Here is a 19681-nt window from a genome sequence, read left to right as displayed (position 1 = left end):
ATTATGGTAATGTGTCATCTCTGCAGGTCAAAAAAAGCTAGTGAGAATACAAAAATTAAAAAATTCTCCAGTTTTGTATTTTAAAGCAGAAAATTCTTAAAATTGATGTAAAATTGAAATCAGAGACTTTCCTTTTAGGAACACTGGATAAGGAACTTGGGGAAAAGATCTGGAACGTTGTTGTTATATACATGGTGATTGCAGCTGGAAGTGAGTTCCTGTCACTTGTTCCAGCTCCTGCCAACCTAGAGGTTTGAAAGCATTCAAATGGAGGTAGATGAATAGATTCCATTTTTGAGCACAGAATAGAACAACTTGCCATAGCCAACTCACTGCGGGAATTTAACATGGCCAACTCACCACAGCCAATTTCCTGATGGACAATTTAACAATTCTATTTAATTATTTACAATAAATAAAAATTATTATTTTATTTATTTGTTTGTTTCTTTGTTTTGTCAAATACCGTATGTATTGGTGGTATACAAAGATATAATAATATTTATATACATGATAAAAGAGAAACATTAGGACGGGGGACGGAAGGCACTCTGGTGCACTTATTCACACCCCTTACTGACCTCGGGAGTGGTCAACCATGAATAGTCTAAGGGTAAACTTTTGGGGCTAAGATGGTACTACAGAGTCTGGTAGTGAATTCCATGCATCAACTATTTGGTTACTAAAGTCGTATCTCCTGCAGTCAAATTTAGAGCGGTTTACTTTGAGTTTGTATCTGTTGTGTGCTCGTGTGTTGTTGTGGTTGAAGCTGAAGTAGTCATTGACAGGAAGGACGTTGTAGCAGATGATTTTATGGGCTATGTTTAGGTCGTGTTTAAGGCGATGTAGTTCTAAGCTTTCTAAACCTAGGATTGTAAATCTAGTTGCGTAGGGTATTCTGTTGCAAGTAGAGGGGTGGAGGGCTCTTCTAGTAAAGTATCTCTGGATATTTTCTAGAATGTTTATGTTCGAAATGCGGTGTGGATTCCAGACAGATGAACTGTATTCAAGGATTGGTCTGGCAAAAGTTTTGCATGCTCTGGTTAGCATTGTGAGATTACCAGAGCAGAAGCTACGTAGGATTAGGTTAACAACTCTTGAAGTATTTTTGGCGATGTTGTGGGCTTTGGCACTTAGGACATTTGATATGAGTATTCCAAAGTCTTTTATGGAGTGAGAGTTGTCTGCAAGGTCTTGTTTCATTTTGTGCCTCCTTTTATATTCTTTCATTAATAATTCTATTCCACCATTTCTTTGAAATTAGGTTAACACTTGTCCTGGGATGAGTTGGCTGTGGCGAGTTGTCCCAGAGTGAGTTGGCCATGGCAAGCTGGCTGTGGCTAGTTGGCCAGGGCAATGTTGGTGATAGCAAATTATCATAGGTCCATATGAGCACGTGGGAAGGTAACATCATTCTGTGTTTTGCCATATGCTTTGTGCTGCAACATGATGTGATTCTGGCCACATAACGATGGAAATATCTGAGACAACACTGGCTCTTTGGCTTAAGAAATACAGGTGGCCCCCACCCTCTAAAGTTGGTCACGACCAGTAGGGTAAAACCCACTGATACACCCTTTACCGACTGTAAACACCAGAATCCTGATAGTTTTTCTGGATAATGGCTTTCAAAATAAAATATCCAAATACTGTATAAATTTATACTTATAGAATCAGTTAAAGAAGATTAATTGCATCTCGATAGGTTGTTACTCAGTTTTGAAAAGCTTGATTTCTGGAAGGAAAAACAAATGAGGCTTAACATCAATTTTAAGTTTAAAAATATCCTTTAAATTTTATTTACACACACACATACACACAGGCACGCACACACATACACGAAGTGGACCACCAATTCAAATGTGAATTACTTTTTAAGAACAGAAATGAAAAAACTATCTATCTATCTATCTATCTATCTATCTATCTATCTATCTATCTATCTATCTAACTAACTAACTAACTAACTAACTAACTAACTAACTAACTAACTAACTAACTACACACACACACACACACACACACACATTTAAATATTTTGTAACTATTAATATTTGAAGGTTTTCTGGATTGTGTCAGTAAAATATCCATGAAATCTCTCTGACTTTAATCTCTCTGGATTCAATTTAGACAATATAGGAATTTAAGGCAATTTTATATTTTTGAAAATGCAGGGCGATACCTACAATACATGCCAAAGGAAGCTTAGGGAATATTTAATATATAGCATTTTTGTTCAGCCTCTACTAATTGCAGAACATTTCGTTTTAAAATAAATAAATAAAACAATCTTTCTCTTAAAGTTGTTTAAGTCTTTGTCTCTTGCTAAAATTCTTGGTTGCAATTCTCCCTCCCTTCTTTTTTCCTTACATTATGCTTTTGTTTGCTTTTTAATCAGTTTCTTTCTTCCTTCAAACTTCTGTTGTGGCTTGGAACCTATCAAAGTAGGAAAAAAGTCAAGAAAGCTTATCCCAATTGTGCTTTAATTAAAATTATAAAACCATCTTGCGTTTCTTCTGATGGTATGACTTTAAACATGATAACACAGAACAATATTTCTAATATTTATATTTATGAGAATTTGAGTCTAATTAAAGGATTTTCCTTGGGTTTTGATTCAGATGTTTGATACATGTGGTTGAATTGGTGAGGTGGAGTGGAAAACTTTCCACTGTTTAATTTTTCCACTTTTTGTACATTAATTAGTAATAATTTATTTATTATTTATTTATTCAATTTTTATGCCGCCCTTCTCCTTAGACTCAGGGCAGCTTACAACATGTTAGCAATAGCACTTTTTAACAGAGCCAGCATATTGCCCCCACAATCCGGGTCCTCATTTTACCCACCTCAAAAGGATGGAAGGCTGAGTCAACCTTGAGCCGGTGATGAGATTTGAACCGCTGACCCACAGATTTACAGTCAGCTTCAGTGGCCTGCAGTACAGCATTCTACCAGCTGTGCCACCCTGGCTCTTGAAATGAAAAAAAAAAATGCAAATATAATATTAGGTATAGTAGGCATTTTTAAAATAAGCCCCTTTTCAGTTTTCACCTTTAACGACTATATGAATGAAATAATTAATTTCTAAGCAAAATAAGGGAATGAACACGTAAAATATTTAAATGTTGAAATTGTTTGCCATAAGTAGTTAGGAGCCTTTTGATTTTCTTAGTGATTTTAGAAGACTAAATGTTTATCAGTGTACAGTGATACCTTGTCTTACGAACCCCTCATCATACAAACTTTTCGAGATACGAACCCGGGGGTTAAGATTTCTTTGCCTTGTCTTAAAAACCCTTTCCGTCTTACGAACACGAGCCCAGGTCCATCGGCTCTCTTACTGCGTGTGTGCTCACTTACTGATGCAGGGATTCCCCTGCCTTATGACTACACCCAATGGGATTTCCCATTTGTCGTTTCCCGCCCCCGCCGAGATTACCCGCCTCCTGACTGCCAGCTGAAGTGCCTGGGATTTTCCCCTGGCTTTCCAGTGGCTGACCAAGATGATGATGATGATGATGATAATAATAATAATAATAATAATAATAATAATAATAATAATAATAATAATAATTTATTGGATTTGTATGCTGCCCCTCTCGGTAGACTCAGGGCGGCTCAATGCTCCTCTTCCTCCTCCTTCTAGCTGGAGGAAGATGAAGTGATGGGGGGGCGGGGTGTCAGGCCGGCCCTCCTGCCTCCCCCCCAGCCAAAAACACAAAGGCAGGCTGCTGCCGCCAGCTTGAGCCTCTCATTTCTCCACGCTGCTTCGCCCTGCCTGTCATCCTGGGCGAAGTGCTAGGGGGAGGGAGTCAGGAAGGTTCTCCTGCCCCCCACAGCCAAAAACACAAAGGTGGTCTGCTGCCGCCCGCTTGAGCCATGATGACAGGCAGGGCGAAGGGCGTAGAGCAATGGGAGGCTCAAGCCACCAGCTGCAGCGGACCTCCGTTGTGTTTTCGGATGGGGGGGAGCAGGAGGTCCTTCCTGACTGCCTCCTTCCAGCGCTTCGCCCAGGACGACAGATAGGGCGAAGCTGCCTGGAGTTTCATTAAAAGGCCCGATATGAATGCACATGGCTTGACTGAATCAATCTGCATACTATACAGAAGTTGTTTAGAGATCTGTCCAGTTCTTTTTTTTTTTAAGGGATATTCCTGCTTTGTATGATGTGGCAGATTCTAGATTAAGGTTTATGGTCATTCCTAAAATCCTATGTTGATGAAGTTTAATAATTTCTTTCTAAGCACATTAACCTTGTTAGGTACCTTTGGTTCTTGACGAAATTATCTTTTCTTTTATTTACACTGAGAGTATATGCACCAAGACAAATTCCTTTTGTATCCAAGCACACTTGGCCAATAATATTGTATTGTATTGTATTGTATTGTATTGTATTGTATTGTATTGTATTGCATTGCATTGCATTGCATTGCATTGCATTGCATTGTATCCTATCTATCTTACCCTATGCTATCCTAACCTACAAAATCCTATCTTATCCTCACCTATCCTAGACCTCATCTACAAAAAGATATTGATAAAATTGAACGGGTCCAGCTTATTTTTTTTATTTATTTTTGGCCTGTCCACTATCCCCAGGTTTCAAAAAAGCCTCCTGAAGCCTGGGGACAACAAAAAATGACCCAGTGGGCCAACTTGGAAGTTCACTTGTGTGTGTCACCCCCAGCCTTCCTTTTACTGTCAGAGGTCTTCAGGAACTTCTTCAGCTTTGGAGTTTCGGCAGGCCTCTCACATCTCGGCCCATTCCTTCTGCAGCCGGCAAGGCTTTCCTGAAGGCCTCTGCAACTGATAACAGAGCTCCAGATTGATCTGGAGCTCTGTTATCAGCTTCAGAGGCCTTCAGGAAAGCCTTGCCAGCTCCAGAAATGGGCCAAGGTGTGCAAGGTCTTGTTCCAACTACCTGATGATAAGTAGTAGGGCAGCTCCACTCCTGTTTCAATTCTGAACTTACAATTGGCCCGTTGTGCCATTTTTCACTGTCCCCAGACTTCACGAGGCTTTCTTGAACCCTGAGAAGAGCGGAAAACAGCCCAACAAGACCTACCGGAAGTTTGGAGGCTTCACTAAGGCCTGTGCACATGTGAGGGGGAGGCAGCAGAGTGGGTGGGTTGTGTGCATGCATGGGGGCAGTGCACATGTGTTTGGGGAGGGCATTGCATTATGAGTGTGGGCACGCATGTGCACACACCCCCTTTTGCTATCTGAGCCAAAAAAGGTTCACCATCACTGTTATAGAGGCATCTGGGAAGGAACCCCAAAACCGATACATATACAGTGATACCTCGTCTTACAAACTTAATTGGTTCCAGGATGAGGTTCTTAAGGTGAAAAGTTTGTAAGACGAAACAATGTTTCCCATAGGAATCAATGGAAAAGCGATTAATGCATGCAAGCCCAAAATTCACCCCTTTTTGCCAGCTGAAGTGCCTGTTTTTGCGCTGCTGGGCAGTGTTCTCTCTAATTTTTTTGGGGGGTGGGCGGAAAAGTATAGTGTCTGAGCGGCAGTCCCTTCGGGACTGGGCGGCACAGAATAAATAAATAGATAGATAGATAGATAGACAGACAGACAGACAGACAGACAGACAGACAGACAGACAGACAGACAGACAAACAAATAAAAAACCCACCCTGTTTTGGCTCAGAGAATTTCAAAATAAAATATATCAAAATGCCACTTAAATAGTTGAGTTAGTTTCAAACTAGATTTTGATTTTCTTTCTCTCTTCCTTACTCCCATTCTTTTTCTTTCTCTTTTCCTTCCTCTATTTTTTCTATCTGTTTCTCTCTCTTCCTCTCTTCCTCTCTCTCTCTCCTTCCCTCTCACTCTTTCCCTCTCGGCTTCTGGGCAGGTTTGGAAAACTCTGAGTTGATGATGATTTTTAAGTGAGCGATTGCTCACTGCTCAGCTTAGAGGGAACTATGCTGCTGGGATTCTCCTGACGCTCCCCTCCATGGGAAACTCCACCTCCGGACTTCTGTGGTTTTGCGATGCTGCAGGGGAATCCCAACAGGGGAATCCCAGCATCGCAAAAACGAGCGCTTTGCTGGCAACGGAAGTCTGGAGGTGGGGTTTCCCAGTGAAGGGAGCATCAGTGAAATTGCAGCATCGCAAAAACACCAAAGTCCTCGAAACCCCACCTCCGGACCTCTGTGCTTTTGCGATGCTGCGATTTCGCTGAGGCTCCCCTTGCTGGGAAACCCCACCTCCGGACTTCCGTTGTCATCGAAGTGCCCGTTTTTGTGCTGCTGGGATTTCCCTGCAGCATCACAAAAACACAGAAGTCCGAAGGTGGGGTTTCCCATGGAAGGGAGCATCAGGGGAATCCCAGCAGCGCAAAAATGGGTGCTTTGCTGGCAACGGAAGTCCGGAGGCGGGGCATCCCAGTGGTGGCGGTGGGTTTGTAAGGTGAAAATAGTTTGTAAGAAGAGGCAAAAAAATCTTAAACCCCGGGTTTGTATCTCGAAAAGTTTGTATGATGAGGCGTTTGTAAGACGAGGTATCACTGTATTTCACATCCATAGAAGGTTTAGCTGACAAATCACTTTCAAATCAAGCTTAATTCCTGGAGACTTAAATGGGGGTATCCATTTAGTTCTGCATATATTGAAATAGTTTGCTATTCTGACTTTCCAGTCTACTGTATAATATTGATGTCCCAAATACTCTCCATCGTAGTGTAATTCTCTAACTGAGGATGGCAAGTTGCTGCCTGGTTGATCTTAAAGCTCAATAACTGGTACTTGGCTCAGCTGTAACATTTTTAAAAACTTTTTTAATTTCTTCCCAACTGAAACAATTTATAGATAATCCATGGCAGAAGCTGCAAAATTAAACATCTCTTCCTCACCTCATTTAATGCCCAAACTGCTTACATACCCCTGTAGGTGCTATTAGATAATAACAATATTCATTCATTCTTTCTCACCTGGCTCTACTTCACAAGGGATTTTTCCTATTTGAAAAATGGATACATCATCTTTAGATTAGAAAGTGTACTTTTTTTGAATAAATAATAAGGTCATGGCAATTGCTCAAAGCACATGTCTTGTTTGAGTGTAAATTTTCTTTGTTTACGTTCAGTAATAATCAGAGTCTCTGATCATATACAATTGTTCACATCTTCTCTAAAAGTGTACAGCTCAGATGTCTAAACCAACCCATGACGCCTAGATATAGGTATGCTTACATACATTCCTTGAATGTACATACCAAGTGCAATATTAGAGATTGTTTTTTATTCAATTTATTACTGGCAACAGCAACTTTTAAGAGTTGGCTATTTACTTCTGGAATGAGCTAAATTAAGAAGCATTTGTTCTGGCTTAGATTATAGCCGCAGCCGGAATATCTGGAGAATAATTTTTTACATCATTTCCATTGTCCATGCTTTCTGCATGGAATCCGATGAATACAAAAGAGCATTTCCCATTGCATTAAAATTGTAGCTTATGAAAACCTTTCCCATGCATGAGCATTTATTTTTAAATACAAATTTAAAAGCGTATATTGTAACAAAATGGAGGAATGCCACATTACAGTGCAATATGACCATAAATAAATTTCAAGAAAATTAAAATCTAGGACAGTGATGGCGAACCTTTTTTTCTTTGGGTGCCGAAAGAGTGTGCACGCACATTATTGCGCATGCACGAATGCCCACACCCATAATTCAATGCCTGGGGAGGGCAAAAACAGCTTCCCCCACCTCCTGAAAGCCTGCTGGTGGCCAGAAATGGCCTGTTTCCCAATTTCTAGTGGGCCCTGTAGGCTCGTGTTTCACCCTCCCCAGGCTGCAAAGGCTTTCCTGGAGGTAGGGGAAGGAAAAAAACACCCTCCCGCACTCTACCCGGAGACTCTCTGGAAGCCAAAAATGCCTTCCCAGAACCTCTGTGCAAGCAAAAAATGAGCTGGCTGGCATACACATGCACATTGGAGCTGAGCTAGGGCAATGGCTCACATGCCAGCAGATATGGCCCAGCGTGCAACCTTTGGCACCCGTGCCATAGATTCGCCATCACTGGTCTAGGAGTTTAAGTTTGTTAGCTCTTGGTTGAGCTGGTTTGTCGAATCCTAGTAACAAATGTGTATTTATATGAATATCTTGATTGGACCTTACCCATAAATGTGGTATCATAATGTCAAATGTTTGAATTATTTTGAATGAAAATTCCTTAAACACTGAAACAAGTCTTATGAAAGTTATCCATTTGTGTAAATGTGTTTTGTAGTCGTATCTATGTCTATATGGAAATACGTCCCATTAAACTCAAAAGGAGTAGATCTTTGGTACCATTATATATGATTGCACTAACAAATCACGGCCAAGTTTTTACGCAATAACATCCTATCAATAAATCATGTTTTTTTCACAAACCAAATAATTATGTCAATGCCTTTATGCTTTTTGTTCAGTCTTCCTTCCACAACTGTCTGAAATCTTCACTGGTAACATTGGTTTATAGAAAAATTGGAAAACTTCATTTTAATCTCTATTTTCTAGCCAGCCTGCAAAATCAATTTCTATAACATTCATCTACACATTTAGTGGTTTTTTTTGGCATATAGATAATTTATCAGTGTCCACATGTACAAATTAATAGGAAATAAAAAGAAAAGAAAATATAACAAAGAAAAACTAAAACTGTAAGAAGGAAAGGAAAAAAAAAGTAATCAAAACCTGATGTTCATTTTTTTCTATTTTATGCGGACAAAATCCCCACAAGAGGTTTCCAATCAGCAACAAATATAGATATTGTCTTTTTTCTGATCAAACAAATCTGTTGGTCATCTCAGCAAGTTCTATCATTTTCACCAAACATTTATCCATTGTAGTTATTGCCAAATTTCCCCATCTTTGTGCATACTGTAATCTCACTGTAGTTTTCATGTACAAAAATAAATTTCCACTATTTGTCCATAGGTTCCAAGAGCAAGTCTTTGGTTCCAATTACAAATTAATCTTTAAAAACCTCTGAATCAGTGTATTTACATCCAAAGTTGTTTAGCTTTCACAAATCATGATAAAAGGACCCTTTTTTGTTTACATTTCTAATATAATTTTGAAATATCTTTATACATTCTGGACAATTTATTTCGGTCTGATCTAAGCATAGTACATAAAATTATCTTCTACAATGTCCTACCAGTCTCAACCACAACAATACACGAGCACTCAATAGATACAAACTTAAGGTAAACTGTTCCAAACATAGTTCCCTCTAAGCTGAGCAGTGAGCAATCGCTCACTTAAAAATCATCATCAGCTCAGAGTTTTCCAAACCTGCCCAGAAGCCGAGAGGGAAGGAGAGAGAGAGGAAGAGAGGAAGAGAGAGAAACAGATAGAAAAAAGAGAGGAAGGAAAAGAGAAAGAAAAAGAATGGGAGTAAGGAAGAGAGAAAGAAAATCAAGATCTAGTTTGAAACTAGCTCAACTGTTTAAGTGGCATTTTGATATTGATAGAGTTGCCCTATTATGAGCTCACTGTTATAGACACACAGTACAGTATTTTATTTTGAAATTCTCTGAGGCAAAACAGGGTGGGTTTTTTGTCTGTCTGTCTGTCTGTCCGTCCGTCCGTCCGTCCGTCCGTCCGTCCGTCCGTCCGTCCGTCCGTCCATCCATCCATCCATCCATCCATCCATCCATCCATCTATCTATCTATCTATCTATCTATTTATTATTTCTGTGCCGCCCAGTCCCGAAGGGACTGCCGCTCAGACACTATACTTTTCCACCCACCCCCCAAAAAAATTAGAGGGAACACTGGTTCCAAACTTGATTTCAGAAAATATGACTTCAGCAACAGAGTGATCAAAGACTGGAATGCACTACCTGCCTTTGTGGTTTCTCCCCCCCCCCCAACTTTAACCTTAGACTGTCTACTGTTGACCTCACCCCATTCCTAAGAGGTCTGTAAGGGAGGCGCATAAGTGCACCAACGTACCTACCGTCCTTATCCTAATGTCTCCTTTTATTCACATCCATTTCAGTATTTATAATTATGTTTATACTTATATCTGTTATCTAATACATGCTTCCCAAAATTAAAAAAATTAAAAATCAATAGTAAATTTGATATTCTTTAAGATGATAACAGTGCAAATTTAAATCCTTTCAACCATGTGTTTCCCCTTGTTCAATCTCTATGTTGTAACCACAGTTCTTAGCCCACTTTATCAAACAGTCTTTCACTTGTTGTTCTTCTGTTTCATATTTCAGTAAACGTTTATACATTTTAGCAATTACATGTTCATCATTTTGTACACAATTCTATTTCAAACTAAGTCTTACCACGTTCAATACCATAAACTCTTTTGTTTATTTTAATTCTTTCTGGTAACTGTAAATAAGAAAACCATTGGTAACTGTATCCTTCTGCCACCAATTGTTCTCTTGATTTTATTTTGTATTCCCCTTGGCAAAATTCTAGTATAAAGTGATATTTTAGCTATTTGCATTTTCATATTATTTCTTGTCTATACATTGCTCCTTAGGCTGAGGGCCATAAATCTATTTTGTTGCTCAGGGATAAATTCTTGCAAACAATTTTCAACCTATCAGATAAAATGGTTGTAATCCTCAATAAATTTTGTTTTTTTTAAATATTCATTTGTTTTCTCCAGAGAAATATCTTATCCTTTAGACAAATTGGAATCATATTGCTGAAATGCTTTTTTGCACAGTCACATTATCCATTAATGCACCATCTCCCTCTTGTAGTTTCAATAATATTTGCTTTTTGTATTTTATATGCCTGCCACTTCCTTAGCTCATGTGCAAACTCATTTTTTGTGTGTGTTAGATGATACATTTTTATTTCCATTTCTCTTACTGTTAATATAGATAGCCATCATTGTATAAGCTTAATTTGCTTATAAATGCTTATGGTACATTACCTGAAAATTTCTTTAATTCTTTTTTAAAGTTTATCTTATCTGAAAAAAGTTTGTTTGCTTTTCTCTTGCATTTTGTTTTTGAGTTTAACATTGTGTTGTATTAATAACTTCTGACAAAAACTTTGGTTGTATTCCAAACCTTTTTTAAACAGTAACTTTATCTACATTATTTTCAAATAATTATATTGATTTCTTTTTGCAATCTTCCATAATTGTTTTTTTTCTGTAATATTTCATTAATCTCCATCTAACAGAACTCAATTTTTTTTAATAAAACAAACCCATAAGATTATGAATCCCCAAATGTTTTGATAATTCTATTTTATTTCTCTTGGTAGCCAAATTCTTTGAAATCCAAATCATATCGATTCTTAAAAAGGATATTCCAAAGGTCCTTTTTTCAAAAAACAAGTAAACTTTCTTGTTTTTCCTTTGAAGAAGCTTTGCTTCTCATCCAAAAAGCTTCTTCATCTCTGAGTGGATGGTAGAGAATGGAAGGATTGTACTCCTTGTAGACATCTGGTCATTTTCATTCTTTTTAGTGAGTCGTTAAGGCCACCTGGAGGTTTATCTATGTCATCAGGGCCACCTGCGTGGTGCAGATGGAACTGTTGAAAGGACTGTGTTGAAGACTGGAGATAGATGATGTCGTAACCCTCCCCCTCTGTTGAGAGAGGGCTGTTCAATTTTGACATAGATGGAACCTTCAATCTTCAAAGCAGCAATCCTCTGTGTCCAACCAATAAAAAGAAGTATTATTTTTTCTCATACAATATTCTAATCCGAATTTGTTTAAGCACAATCACACATGGATCTTCAGTCTTACTATAAAACCTGATATCATCATGTCTTGTCAAAGTTTATCATATGGGTCCCAAATTTGGCAACTTTAATACTTGTGGACTACAATTTCCAGAATTCTCCAGTGATGTGGCTGGACAATTCTGGGAGTTGCAGTCCACGAGTCTTAAAGTTCCCAAGTTTGAAAACCTCTGGTTTATTAGGTTGGAAGATTTCTTATTTTTGCAAATCCTGTATTTATTCTACAAATTTTATCAGGGTTTGCCTCTATATTATTTTCATCCCATTCAACATTACTGAATTTAAACATCAAAAATAATTTTATATCAAGAGTCTAAGGATAAAGTACATAATTTGTAAATGGGCATTACTGTATAGGCAACACTTTCTGATTTACATTGAGCCTGTTTCTACAAAATTTTGGCAATATGCTTCATTTAAAAAATAAAGGTAAAATGGAATACAGCAACGCAGAGCAATAAATTCCTCTCAAATTACCAAAGTTAAAACCACAAAACAGGTTAGGAAACAACAACTTATATTCACCTATATTTAAGAACAAATTGTCTGATCCATATTTTGACAACTGCATGCAGGAAATGATTAACTCTTCCTCCCAACCCTTTGTTTATAAATGTCTGCATATATTCTGCATATGGATGATTTTTTACAAAATCTATTGATGTTTATGGGTTTTAAAAAACCAACCATGCATCCACGCAGGGTGTGCATGAAATGTTTATAAAAGGATATCTATGAGAAAAGGAATAGGATATTTGTTCCACACATGGGATCTGAAATGTGTGAACCATCTGTGCATTTATTCTAGGGTAAAATAAATCTGGAAGAGCGGCCACACATATTTAAAAGTCATGTAACAACTTAGGAGTTGGGCAAACTTCAGTGTTATTCAAGTCATTTGGGATTGGGAAATCTGGCCGAGGTATCCAGTCCATCAGTCTTCTCCAATCTGATGTTCTAGCTCAGTGCTTCTCAAACTTGACAACTTTAAGATGTGTGCACTTCAAGTTCCAGATTTCCCCAGCCAGCAGCTTCCAAAATTCCCTGGCATACTGGCTAGGGAATTCTGACATTGAAGACCCTTCATCTTAAAGTTGCCAAGTTTGATAAAACACTGCTTTTAGATATTGGGGGATTCTTGAAAGCCCAGAATTCTCTTTGCTCTTGCTGGTTGGAGATCCTGAGAATTGTCCGATGATTATAATTTGAGGGACTACAGCTAAGTATTCGCACCTTGCTCCCTTCTGCATGATATTGTTTCAAATGCATGTATTTTTTCTCTGTAGGATGCAGAATAGAGAACTGTGATTCTTGTTTTAGTCGAGATTTCTGCACCAAATGCAAACCTGGCTTTTACCTCTACCGAGGCCGTTGCTTTGAAGAATGCCCCGATGGTTTTGTCCATTTAGATGAAACTATGGAATGCGTGGGTAAGTACTTAGACATGATTTCCTTCTTGGATTGCATTATGCCAAAACCACTAGACACAAAAATGCTTAATTCCCAAAGCACTGTCTCATTTCTCATCTTTTCTCATATTCTCACCTTCCCTACTACCTTCTCCTACTGGTATCTTATGATTTATCAATTGTTTGTAATTTATGATTAACAATTGTAACTTTGGTTAATGATCGATGACCTATTACTTGCTGTTTATATTCACATTGTGAGCTTATGCACCGGAGATAAATTCCTTGTGTGTCCTATCTGTCCATTCTGTCTAACCCTGCATCCTAGCATATATAACCTCTTGAATTTATTATATTTTCTGATTTAATCAGTCTGTGATTACATTATAGAGACTTTATATGTAGCCTGATTCTATTTACAGGGAGGTCTTGTTTAGTGACAGTAACTGATTTTTGTGAAATGGTCTCTAAGTGACAGAGTCACTAAGCAAACTATATGACAGAGAAAAAGAGAGGGAGGGGGACTGCAAAGATTACTGATTGCTACCATCTCATTCAGATAAACCTCTGTGCCTGACTATTTTTTTTCAACATAACACCACAACTAGGTTAATATGATAGACTTGCAGGGCCAGTGCAACATGTTAAACGTTCATACTGGTGTAATATAATACAGTGTTATATACACTGCTCAAAAAAATAAAGGGAACCCTTAAACAATACAATACAACTGCAAGTGAATCAAACTTCTGTGAAATCAAACTGTCCACTTAGGAAGCAACACTGATTGACAATCAATTTCACCTGCTGTTGTGCACAGTCAACTTTGTACAGAACAAAGTATTCAATGAGAATATTTAAGTCATTCAGATCTAGGATGTGTTATTTGAGTGTTCCTTTTATTTTTGGGGGCAGTATACATATAAGTATGCAGGAATGTGTGTTAGTTATTACTTATTTGGGTTTAGGGATTTATTTTATTTTATTTATTGAGCTATTGAGATTTATTTTGTGTTTCGGGAGGGCTGCACCAAGGGAGGCTCATTCAAATTCATTGTACATTGTACACACTATGCATTGACAATAAAGGTTTGATTTGACAAGTCTAAGCACAGCCTTCTCTATTGCCAGCAGGGCATCTCCACTTACATACTGGGATGGGATGGAATTCTTTATTGATCAAGTCTGATTGGACACAAGGAATTTGTCTTAGGTGCATAAGCTTTCTGTTACTTCCTTTTCCCTCTGCGAATGTAGTCACATACAATCCTAGAGTAGTTTTATACAATGTTGTATGTTTGCCACACAGACAAGGACATCAGCCTTGACAGAATGGTAGATATTCTTCAAGCAGTGGTGGCAAGGATATCAGAATTACATTTTTTTTCTTTTGCAGTCTTTGAATTATTGAAAAACGTGTTGGTATGTGTGAATATCTGTGCATTTAAGCAAAAAACCCCTATATTTTAATAGTTCAAAATCTAACATAAGATGTTGACATAAGTTTACAAGTTATCCATTACATCACTGCATTAAAATGTTGGCTGTTGCTTGGTGCATAAGCTAAATGGAAATGGCTAATGTGCTATAATAAACTTAAAGCAACGCAATTCATCTGACTGTTAATAAATCCTAGAATAATGGGTCCCAGGGAAATATCTGTTTCTGAAACCTGATGGCATTTCTCCAAATAAATCATAAGGATGCTCTGAAGACTGCTGGACACTCCTGTGTTTGGTTACTGTGCAATGCAAGAAATATTTTGCTCCTTCAAGTCAATTTTGACTCCTGGCAATGATTCCCTGCCGTTTTCTTGGCAGTATTTTTCAGAAATGGCTTGCCATTCCTGCCTTCTTGAGGCTGAGAGGTGACTGGCCAAGGTTACACAGCTGGTCTTGTCACTAAGATGAAACTGGGATTTATCATCTCCTGGTTTTACTACTGCAACAAATTGGCTCACAATTTAAGATACTATAAAATTACACTACCTTCTTTGTTATTATAAAGATATTATTTGTGGTAACAGTAAACTATATTAAATCTTTATTAGGAAGTTATCTAGAGATGCCTATAAAAGTATTTTGTATATGTTAATACATTCCATATGAATGTTCACTATACTAACTGAATTCTGTCTGGATTTTATTGGTGATAATGGTTATTAAGTGCCTTTTTGGGAGGGCTTTTGAGAAAATTGGAAAATTGCATAACAGGCTTTAATTAGCAAGCTCTGCTAAATCAGCTGCTGTGGCCTAGAGGTGGAGCTATTGCCTCACAATCAGGAGGTTGTGAGTTTGATGCTAGGTACAGGCAGGTGTAGGGTCTCCGGCTTGGGCAGAGAGTTCAACTAGATGACCTGCAAAGTCCTTTTGAACTTGGTTAATCTGAATCTGAAATTTAATGTTTGCCTCAAGGTATATGAAGTTCTTTAGTGTTCAATTTTATTTTTCATTTACCAAGATTTGAAATAGAAGAATTATGCCATATAAATTAGCTATGCATTAACCATATCCTCATTTGAATTTCCATAAGTTGCATCTAAATTTCCCCAAGGTTTTCAAGTAAAGATTTGGAAATCAATTAATCAGAATAGCTTGTTTAAATTAATTCTAGAATTTTTCTGCCCTACTTTGATTTAGTGCTTTAAAATATTCCCATGAAGTATGACTGACAATGAGATGAATTATTTCAGTTAATATGAATAATTTGAATTATATTTTGGTTGCATTTCCTGTATTTTTAAGCAGTAATAAATGAGAGATTTAGAAGATACCTGTCATTTTTAAACCTGTCCAGATACAGTGGTACCTCTACTTACGAACTGAATTCATTCTGTGACCAGGTTCTTAAGTAGAAAAGTTTATAAGAAGAAGCAATTTTCCCCATAGGAATCAATGTAAAAGCAAATAATGCATGCGATTGGGGAAACCACAGGGAGGGTGGAGGCCCTGGTTCCTCCCGGGAGATTCCTAGAGAGACCCAGTGGAGGCTTCTCCCCACCTTTTCTGGCCCTGTTTCCTCCCAGGAGATTCCTAGAGAGGACCCACAGTGGCTTCTCCCCACCTTTTCTGGCCCTGTTTCCTCCCAGGAGATTCCTAGAGAGACCCCATGGAGGCTTCACCCTACCTTCTCTGGTTACAGTTTTGAGGGCTCGGGTTTGTAAGTGGAAAATGGTTCTTGAGAAGAGGCAAAAAAATCTTGAACACCCAGTTCTTATCTAGAAAAGTTAGTAAGTAGAGGCGTTTGTAGGTAGAGGTCCCACTGTATTAATAAATAATACATAAGCTTTCAAATTATCTTGGATTCTTCATTAGCTAGGTCGGGAGTGTCAAACCTGCATTGCCATGGTGTTGTGACGTGATGTATCACAACTTTTTTTCCCCTTTACTGAAATGGGTGTGTGCATGGCCAGCACACGACACATTTGGCCTGTGACCGTGAGTTTCACAGCCCTGAGCTAGGGAGTAAACTTTATGAAAAGCTTGTGTGTTTTAATTCCTCCCCACCAGGGTTCTATATTCTGGAAGGCGCAAATGTTAGAAGACAAGAATACTAACTTGGTGTGTGTGTGCATGTGTTGGTTTTTTTACAGAAGGTTGTCAAGTAGGCCCTTGGAGCGAATGGGCAGTTTGCAGCACAAATAACAAGACCTGTGGATTTAAGTGGGGTTTGGAAACGAGAACAAGGCAAATCATAAAAAAGCCCGCAAAAGACACGATACCATGTCCCACCATTGCAGAGTCTAGAAGATGCAAAATGGCCTTGAGACACTGCCCGGGAGGTAAGGACACTAAATGTTCAAATGAACATGATAAGCACTTATTTCTCACTAAGGATGACCTTGCTTAAGTACAAGATAGTGAGTGTTTTACTTTATTTATTTATTAAATCAAGTACTGGGGCTCCTTTTCTCTTAATGCACATGTGCTGAAACGCAGACTGTATCTGAAGAGATGGAACAAAGGAATGTAATTTTGAAAAACACCCTACATAGAATCTTGTATTATAGTAATGAAGGACAAGGTTTTGTTAATAGAGGTAGTCCTCGACTTACAAGAGTTTGTTTATTTATTGATTTGATTTGATTTGATTTGAATGCTGCCCCTCTCCGAGGACTTGTGGCGGCTCAAAACATATCAGAAACAATATACCATATACATCTAAAAATCCAATTAATTTAAAGACTTTTAAAAAGCTCTAATATGATTTTAAAACATTCATCACAATTCACTCAACAAAACATACTAATACACTCGTCGGTCAGGGGGCTAGGATTTAATGTCCCCAAGCCTGGTGGCATAAATAGGATTTTAAGCTTTTATGGAAGGCGGGGAGGGTGGAGGCAGTGCGAATCTCTGGAGGGAGCTGATTCCACAGGGCCAGGGCCCCCACAGAGAAGGTTCTTCCCCTAGGCCCACCAAACGACATTGTCTGGTTGACGGGACCTGGAGAAGGCCGACTCTGTGGGACCTGACCAGATGCTGGGATTCATGTGGCAGAAGGTGGTCTCAGAGGTAATCTGACCCGATGCCATGTAGGGCTTTATAGGTCATAACCAACTCTTTGAATTGTGTCCAGAAACTAATGGGCAACCAATGCAGCATTTAGTGACCATTCAAAGTTACAACAACAGAGAAAAAAGTGACTTATGACCGTTTTTCACATTTATGACCATTGCCACATCCCCATGATCATGTGATCAAAATACAGATGGTTGACAACTGACCCATATTTATGACAGTTGCAGTGTACCAGGGTTCATGTGACAAGCAGAGTCAATGGGGAAGCTAGATTCACTTAACAACCGGGTTAGAAACTTAACAACTGTAACTTAACAACTGTGGCCAAAAAAATGTTGTAAAATGGGTGAAAACTCACTTAACAATGTTTCATTTAGCAACATAAATTTTGGGGCACAATTGTGGTTGTAACTCGAGGATTATCTTGCAAGACTTATTACAGTCCAAATCTATGTCAGTGTGATCAAAAGTACCATACATTCAGTGACACTTGCTTCCAAGTAGTTGTGTGCAGCAACTTTCCCCAAGATGGCGCCCACCAGATGGATTTTATTATACTTCTTCATAGCTTTGTTGATTTGGAAATGGATGATCTTCAAGCCAACCCATCTGGAGAAGCAGGAAAACTTACATAGTGTATTGCAGATCTAATTGGACAGCTTTTTAATGCAGTATGATTTAATAGTCAGATGACATACTTTGTAGCTCATTTGTGGGTTAGATTGCTCCTATATTTTGCTGCCTTCTATAATTAATTATGATTTGACTTGATTTTTTTTTAAAAAAACTATAAAATTAACCACCTCTTTTGCTCTCTGCTCATTTTTGTTAATTACAGAGGAAATACTAAGGGCTAGAGAATTAAGAGGGAGAAGTATTTGTTAAAGAGGGGATTTTTTTAAAAAAAGAAACCTTCCTAATGTTCTTAATTTTATAAACTCATAGCAACGTGAAGCATAAGTATTAGTTTATGTAACCAAAGGCACTAATAAGGTGGGATGGATTAAACCAAAACCAGGAAATAACCAGGGATGGGGTCAACTGTGTGTGCACTGTGACATATGCTTTCTATTTTAGTTTGTTTTGTTTATATTTCATTGGTACACTTTATGTGGTCTGCTTTAGCACACTAGGACCCATTTATTTAGCTCCATGCAGGAGGAATGGTTTTTCTTTGATCCTGAAACTGAGCAATCAGACATACTTGAATGTGGATTAAAATAGTTTATAGTATCCCTTTTGTTTTTGTGCATGGTATTATAGTTGGAAATGCCTTTTTTCATTTTATTATTCTCGGAAGCATCTTGAAGTATTACACTGGAAACCTGACGTAGTCAACTATTAAATTTGCTGATAGTTTTGTGGATTTGCCTACAGTAAAGACCTCTCTTCAATTTAGTACTAAGCAATTTTTTAAAAAAACATTCCCCGTAACTTCTTCCTTCTTCCCTATTTTTCAACTTGTTTGTCCTTCCTCTGACATGCAAACTAATGAGGATGGTATCACCTGCCAATAACAGGTGATGAAAATAAAAATAGAAGTGAAGAAGTCCTAAAAAGAAACTGAGAAAGAAAGAATATTTGACACAAAGTTCAAAACTTTTAACTGAGATTCACAGATACCATTTTGAAATATTACAGCATCTAGTTGCCACGTTTAGCCTGATATGTTGTTTTGGTATGGAGATAAAACACAAACAGGTCTCTGAATCTGGATTTCTGTTAGTTTTAGTTTTGCTTGATATGTTCATTTACATATCTTTTTTTAAAACGAGGACACAGCTGATAGGAAAATTCATACTGATTTTGGAACTATTTCTCCTTTTGCTTAGATTTTTCAATTAAATGATTATTAATAAACCATACAACCCCACTGGCTATAACAGCTACTGAAGCTACAAGGACATGCTGATTAACAATACAGTGAAATGTTGAAGCATTTCCCTTGTTTCATGTACAATTTGAATTTTCAGTGCTAAAAAAAGTTCAACATTTTCTTTGTTCTCTATT

At 38.0% G+C, this 19681-nt stretch overlaps 1 protein-coding gene across 2 annotated transcripts in view; it reads left to right on the top strand.

Annotated features, from left to right (window-relative positions):
- The window catches only part of RSPO2 (R-spondin 2), a 148282-nt gene that overhangs the window by 87610 nt on the left and 40991 nt on the right, over positions 1 to 19681 (top strand). For both annotated transcript variants that reach the window (XM_070749242.1, XM_070749243.1), the window contains exons 4-5: positions 13029 to 13172; positions 16744 to 16932. In XM_070749242.1, the coding sequence (XP_070605343.1) occupies positions 13029 to 13172; positions 16744 to 16932 (333 nt within the window). The remainder of the gene's footprint in view (positions 1 to 13028; positions 13173 to 16743; positions 16933 to 19681) is intronic.

Source organism: Erythrolamprus reginae, chromosome 3 (assembly GCF_031021105.1).
Source record: "Erythrolamprus reginae isolate rEryReg1 chromosome 3, rEryReg1.hap1, whole genome shotgun sequence".
Classification (NCBI taxonomy): domain Eukaryota; kingdom Metazoa; phylum Chordata; class Lepidosauria; order Squamata; family Dipsadidae; genus Erythrolamprus; species Erythrolamprus reginae.
The sequence above is the reverse complement of the archived record's forward strand: the minus strand, read 5'-3'. Positions and strand labels throughout refer to the sequence as shown.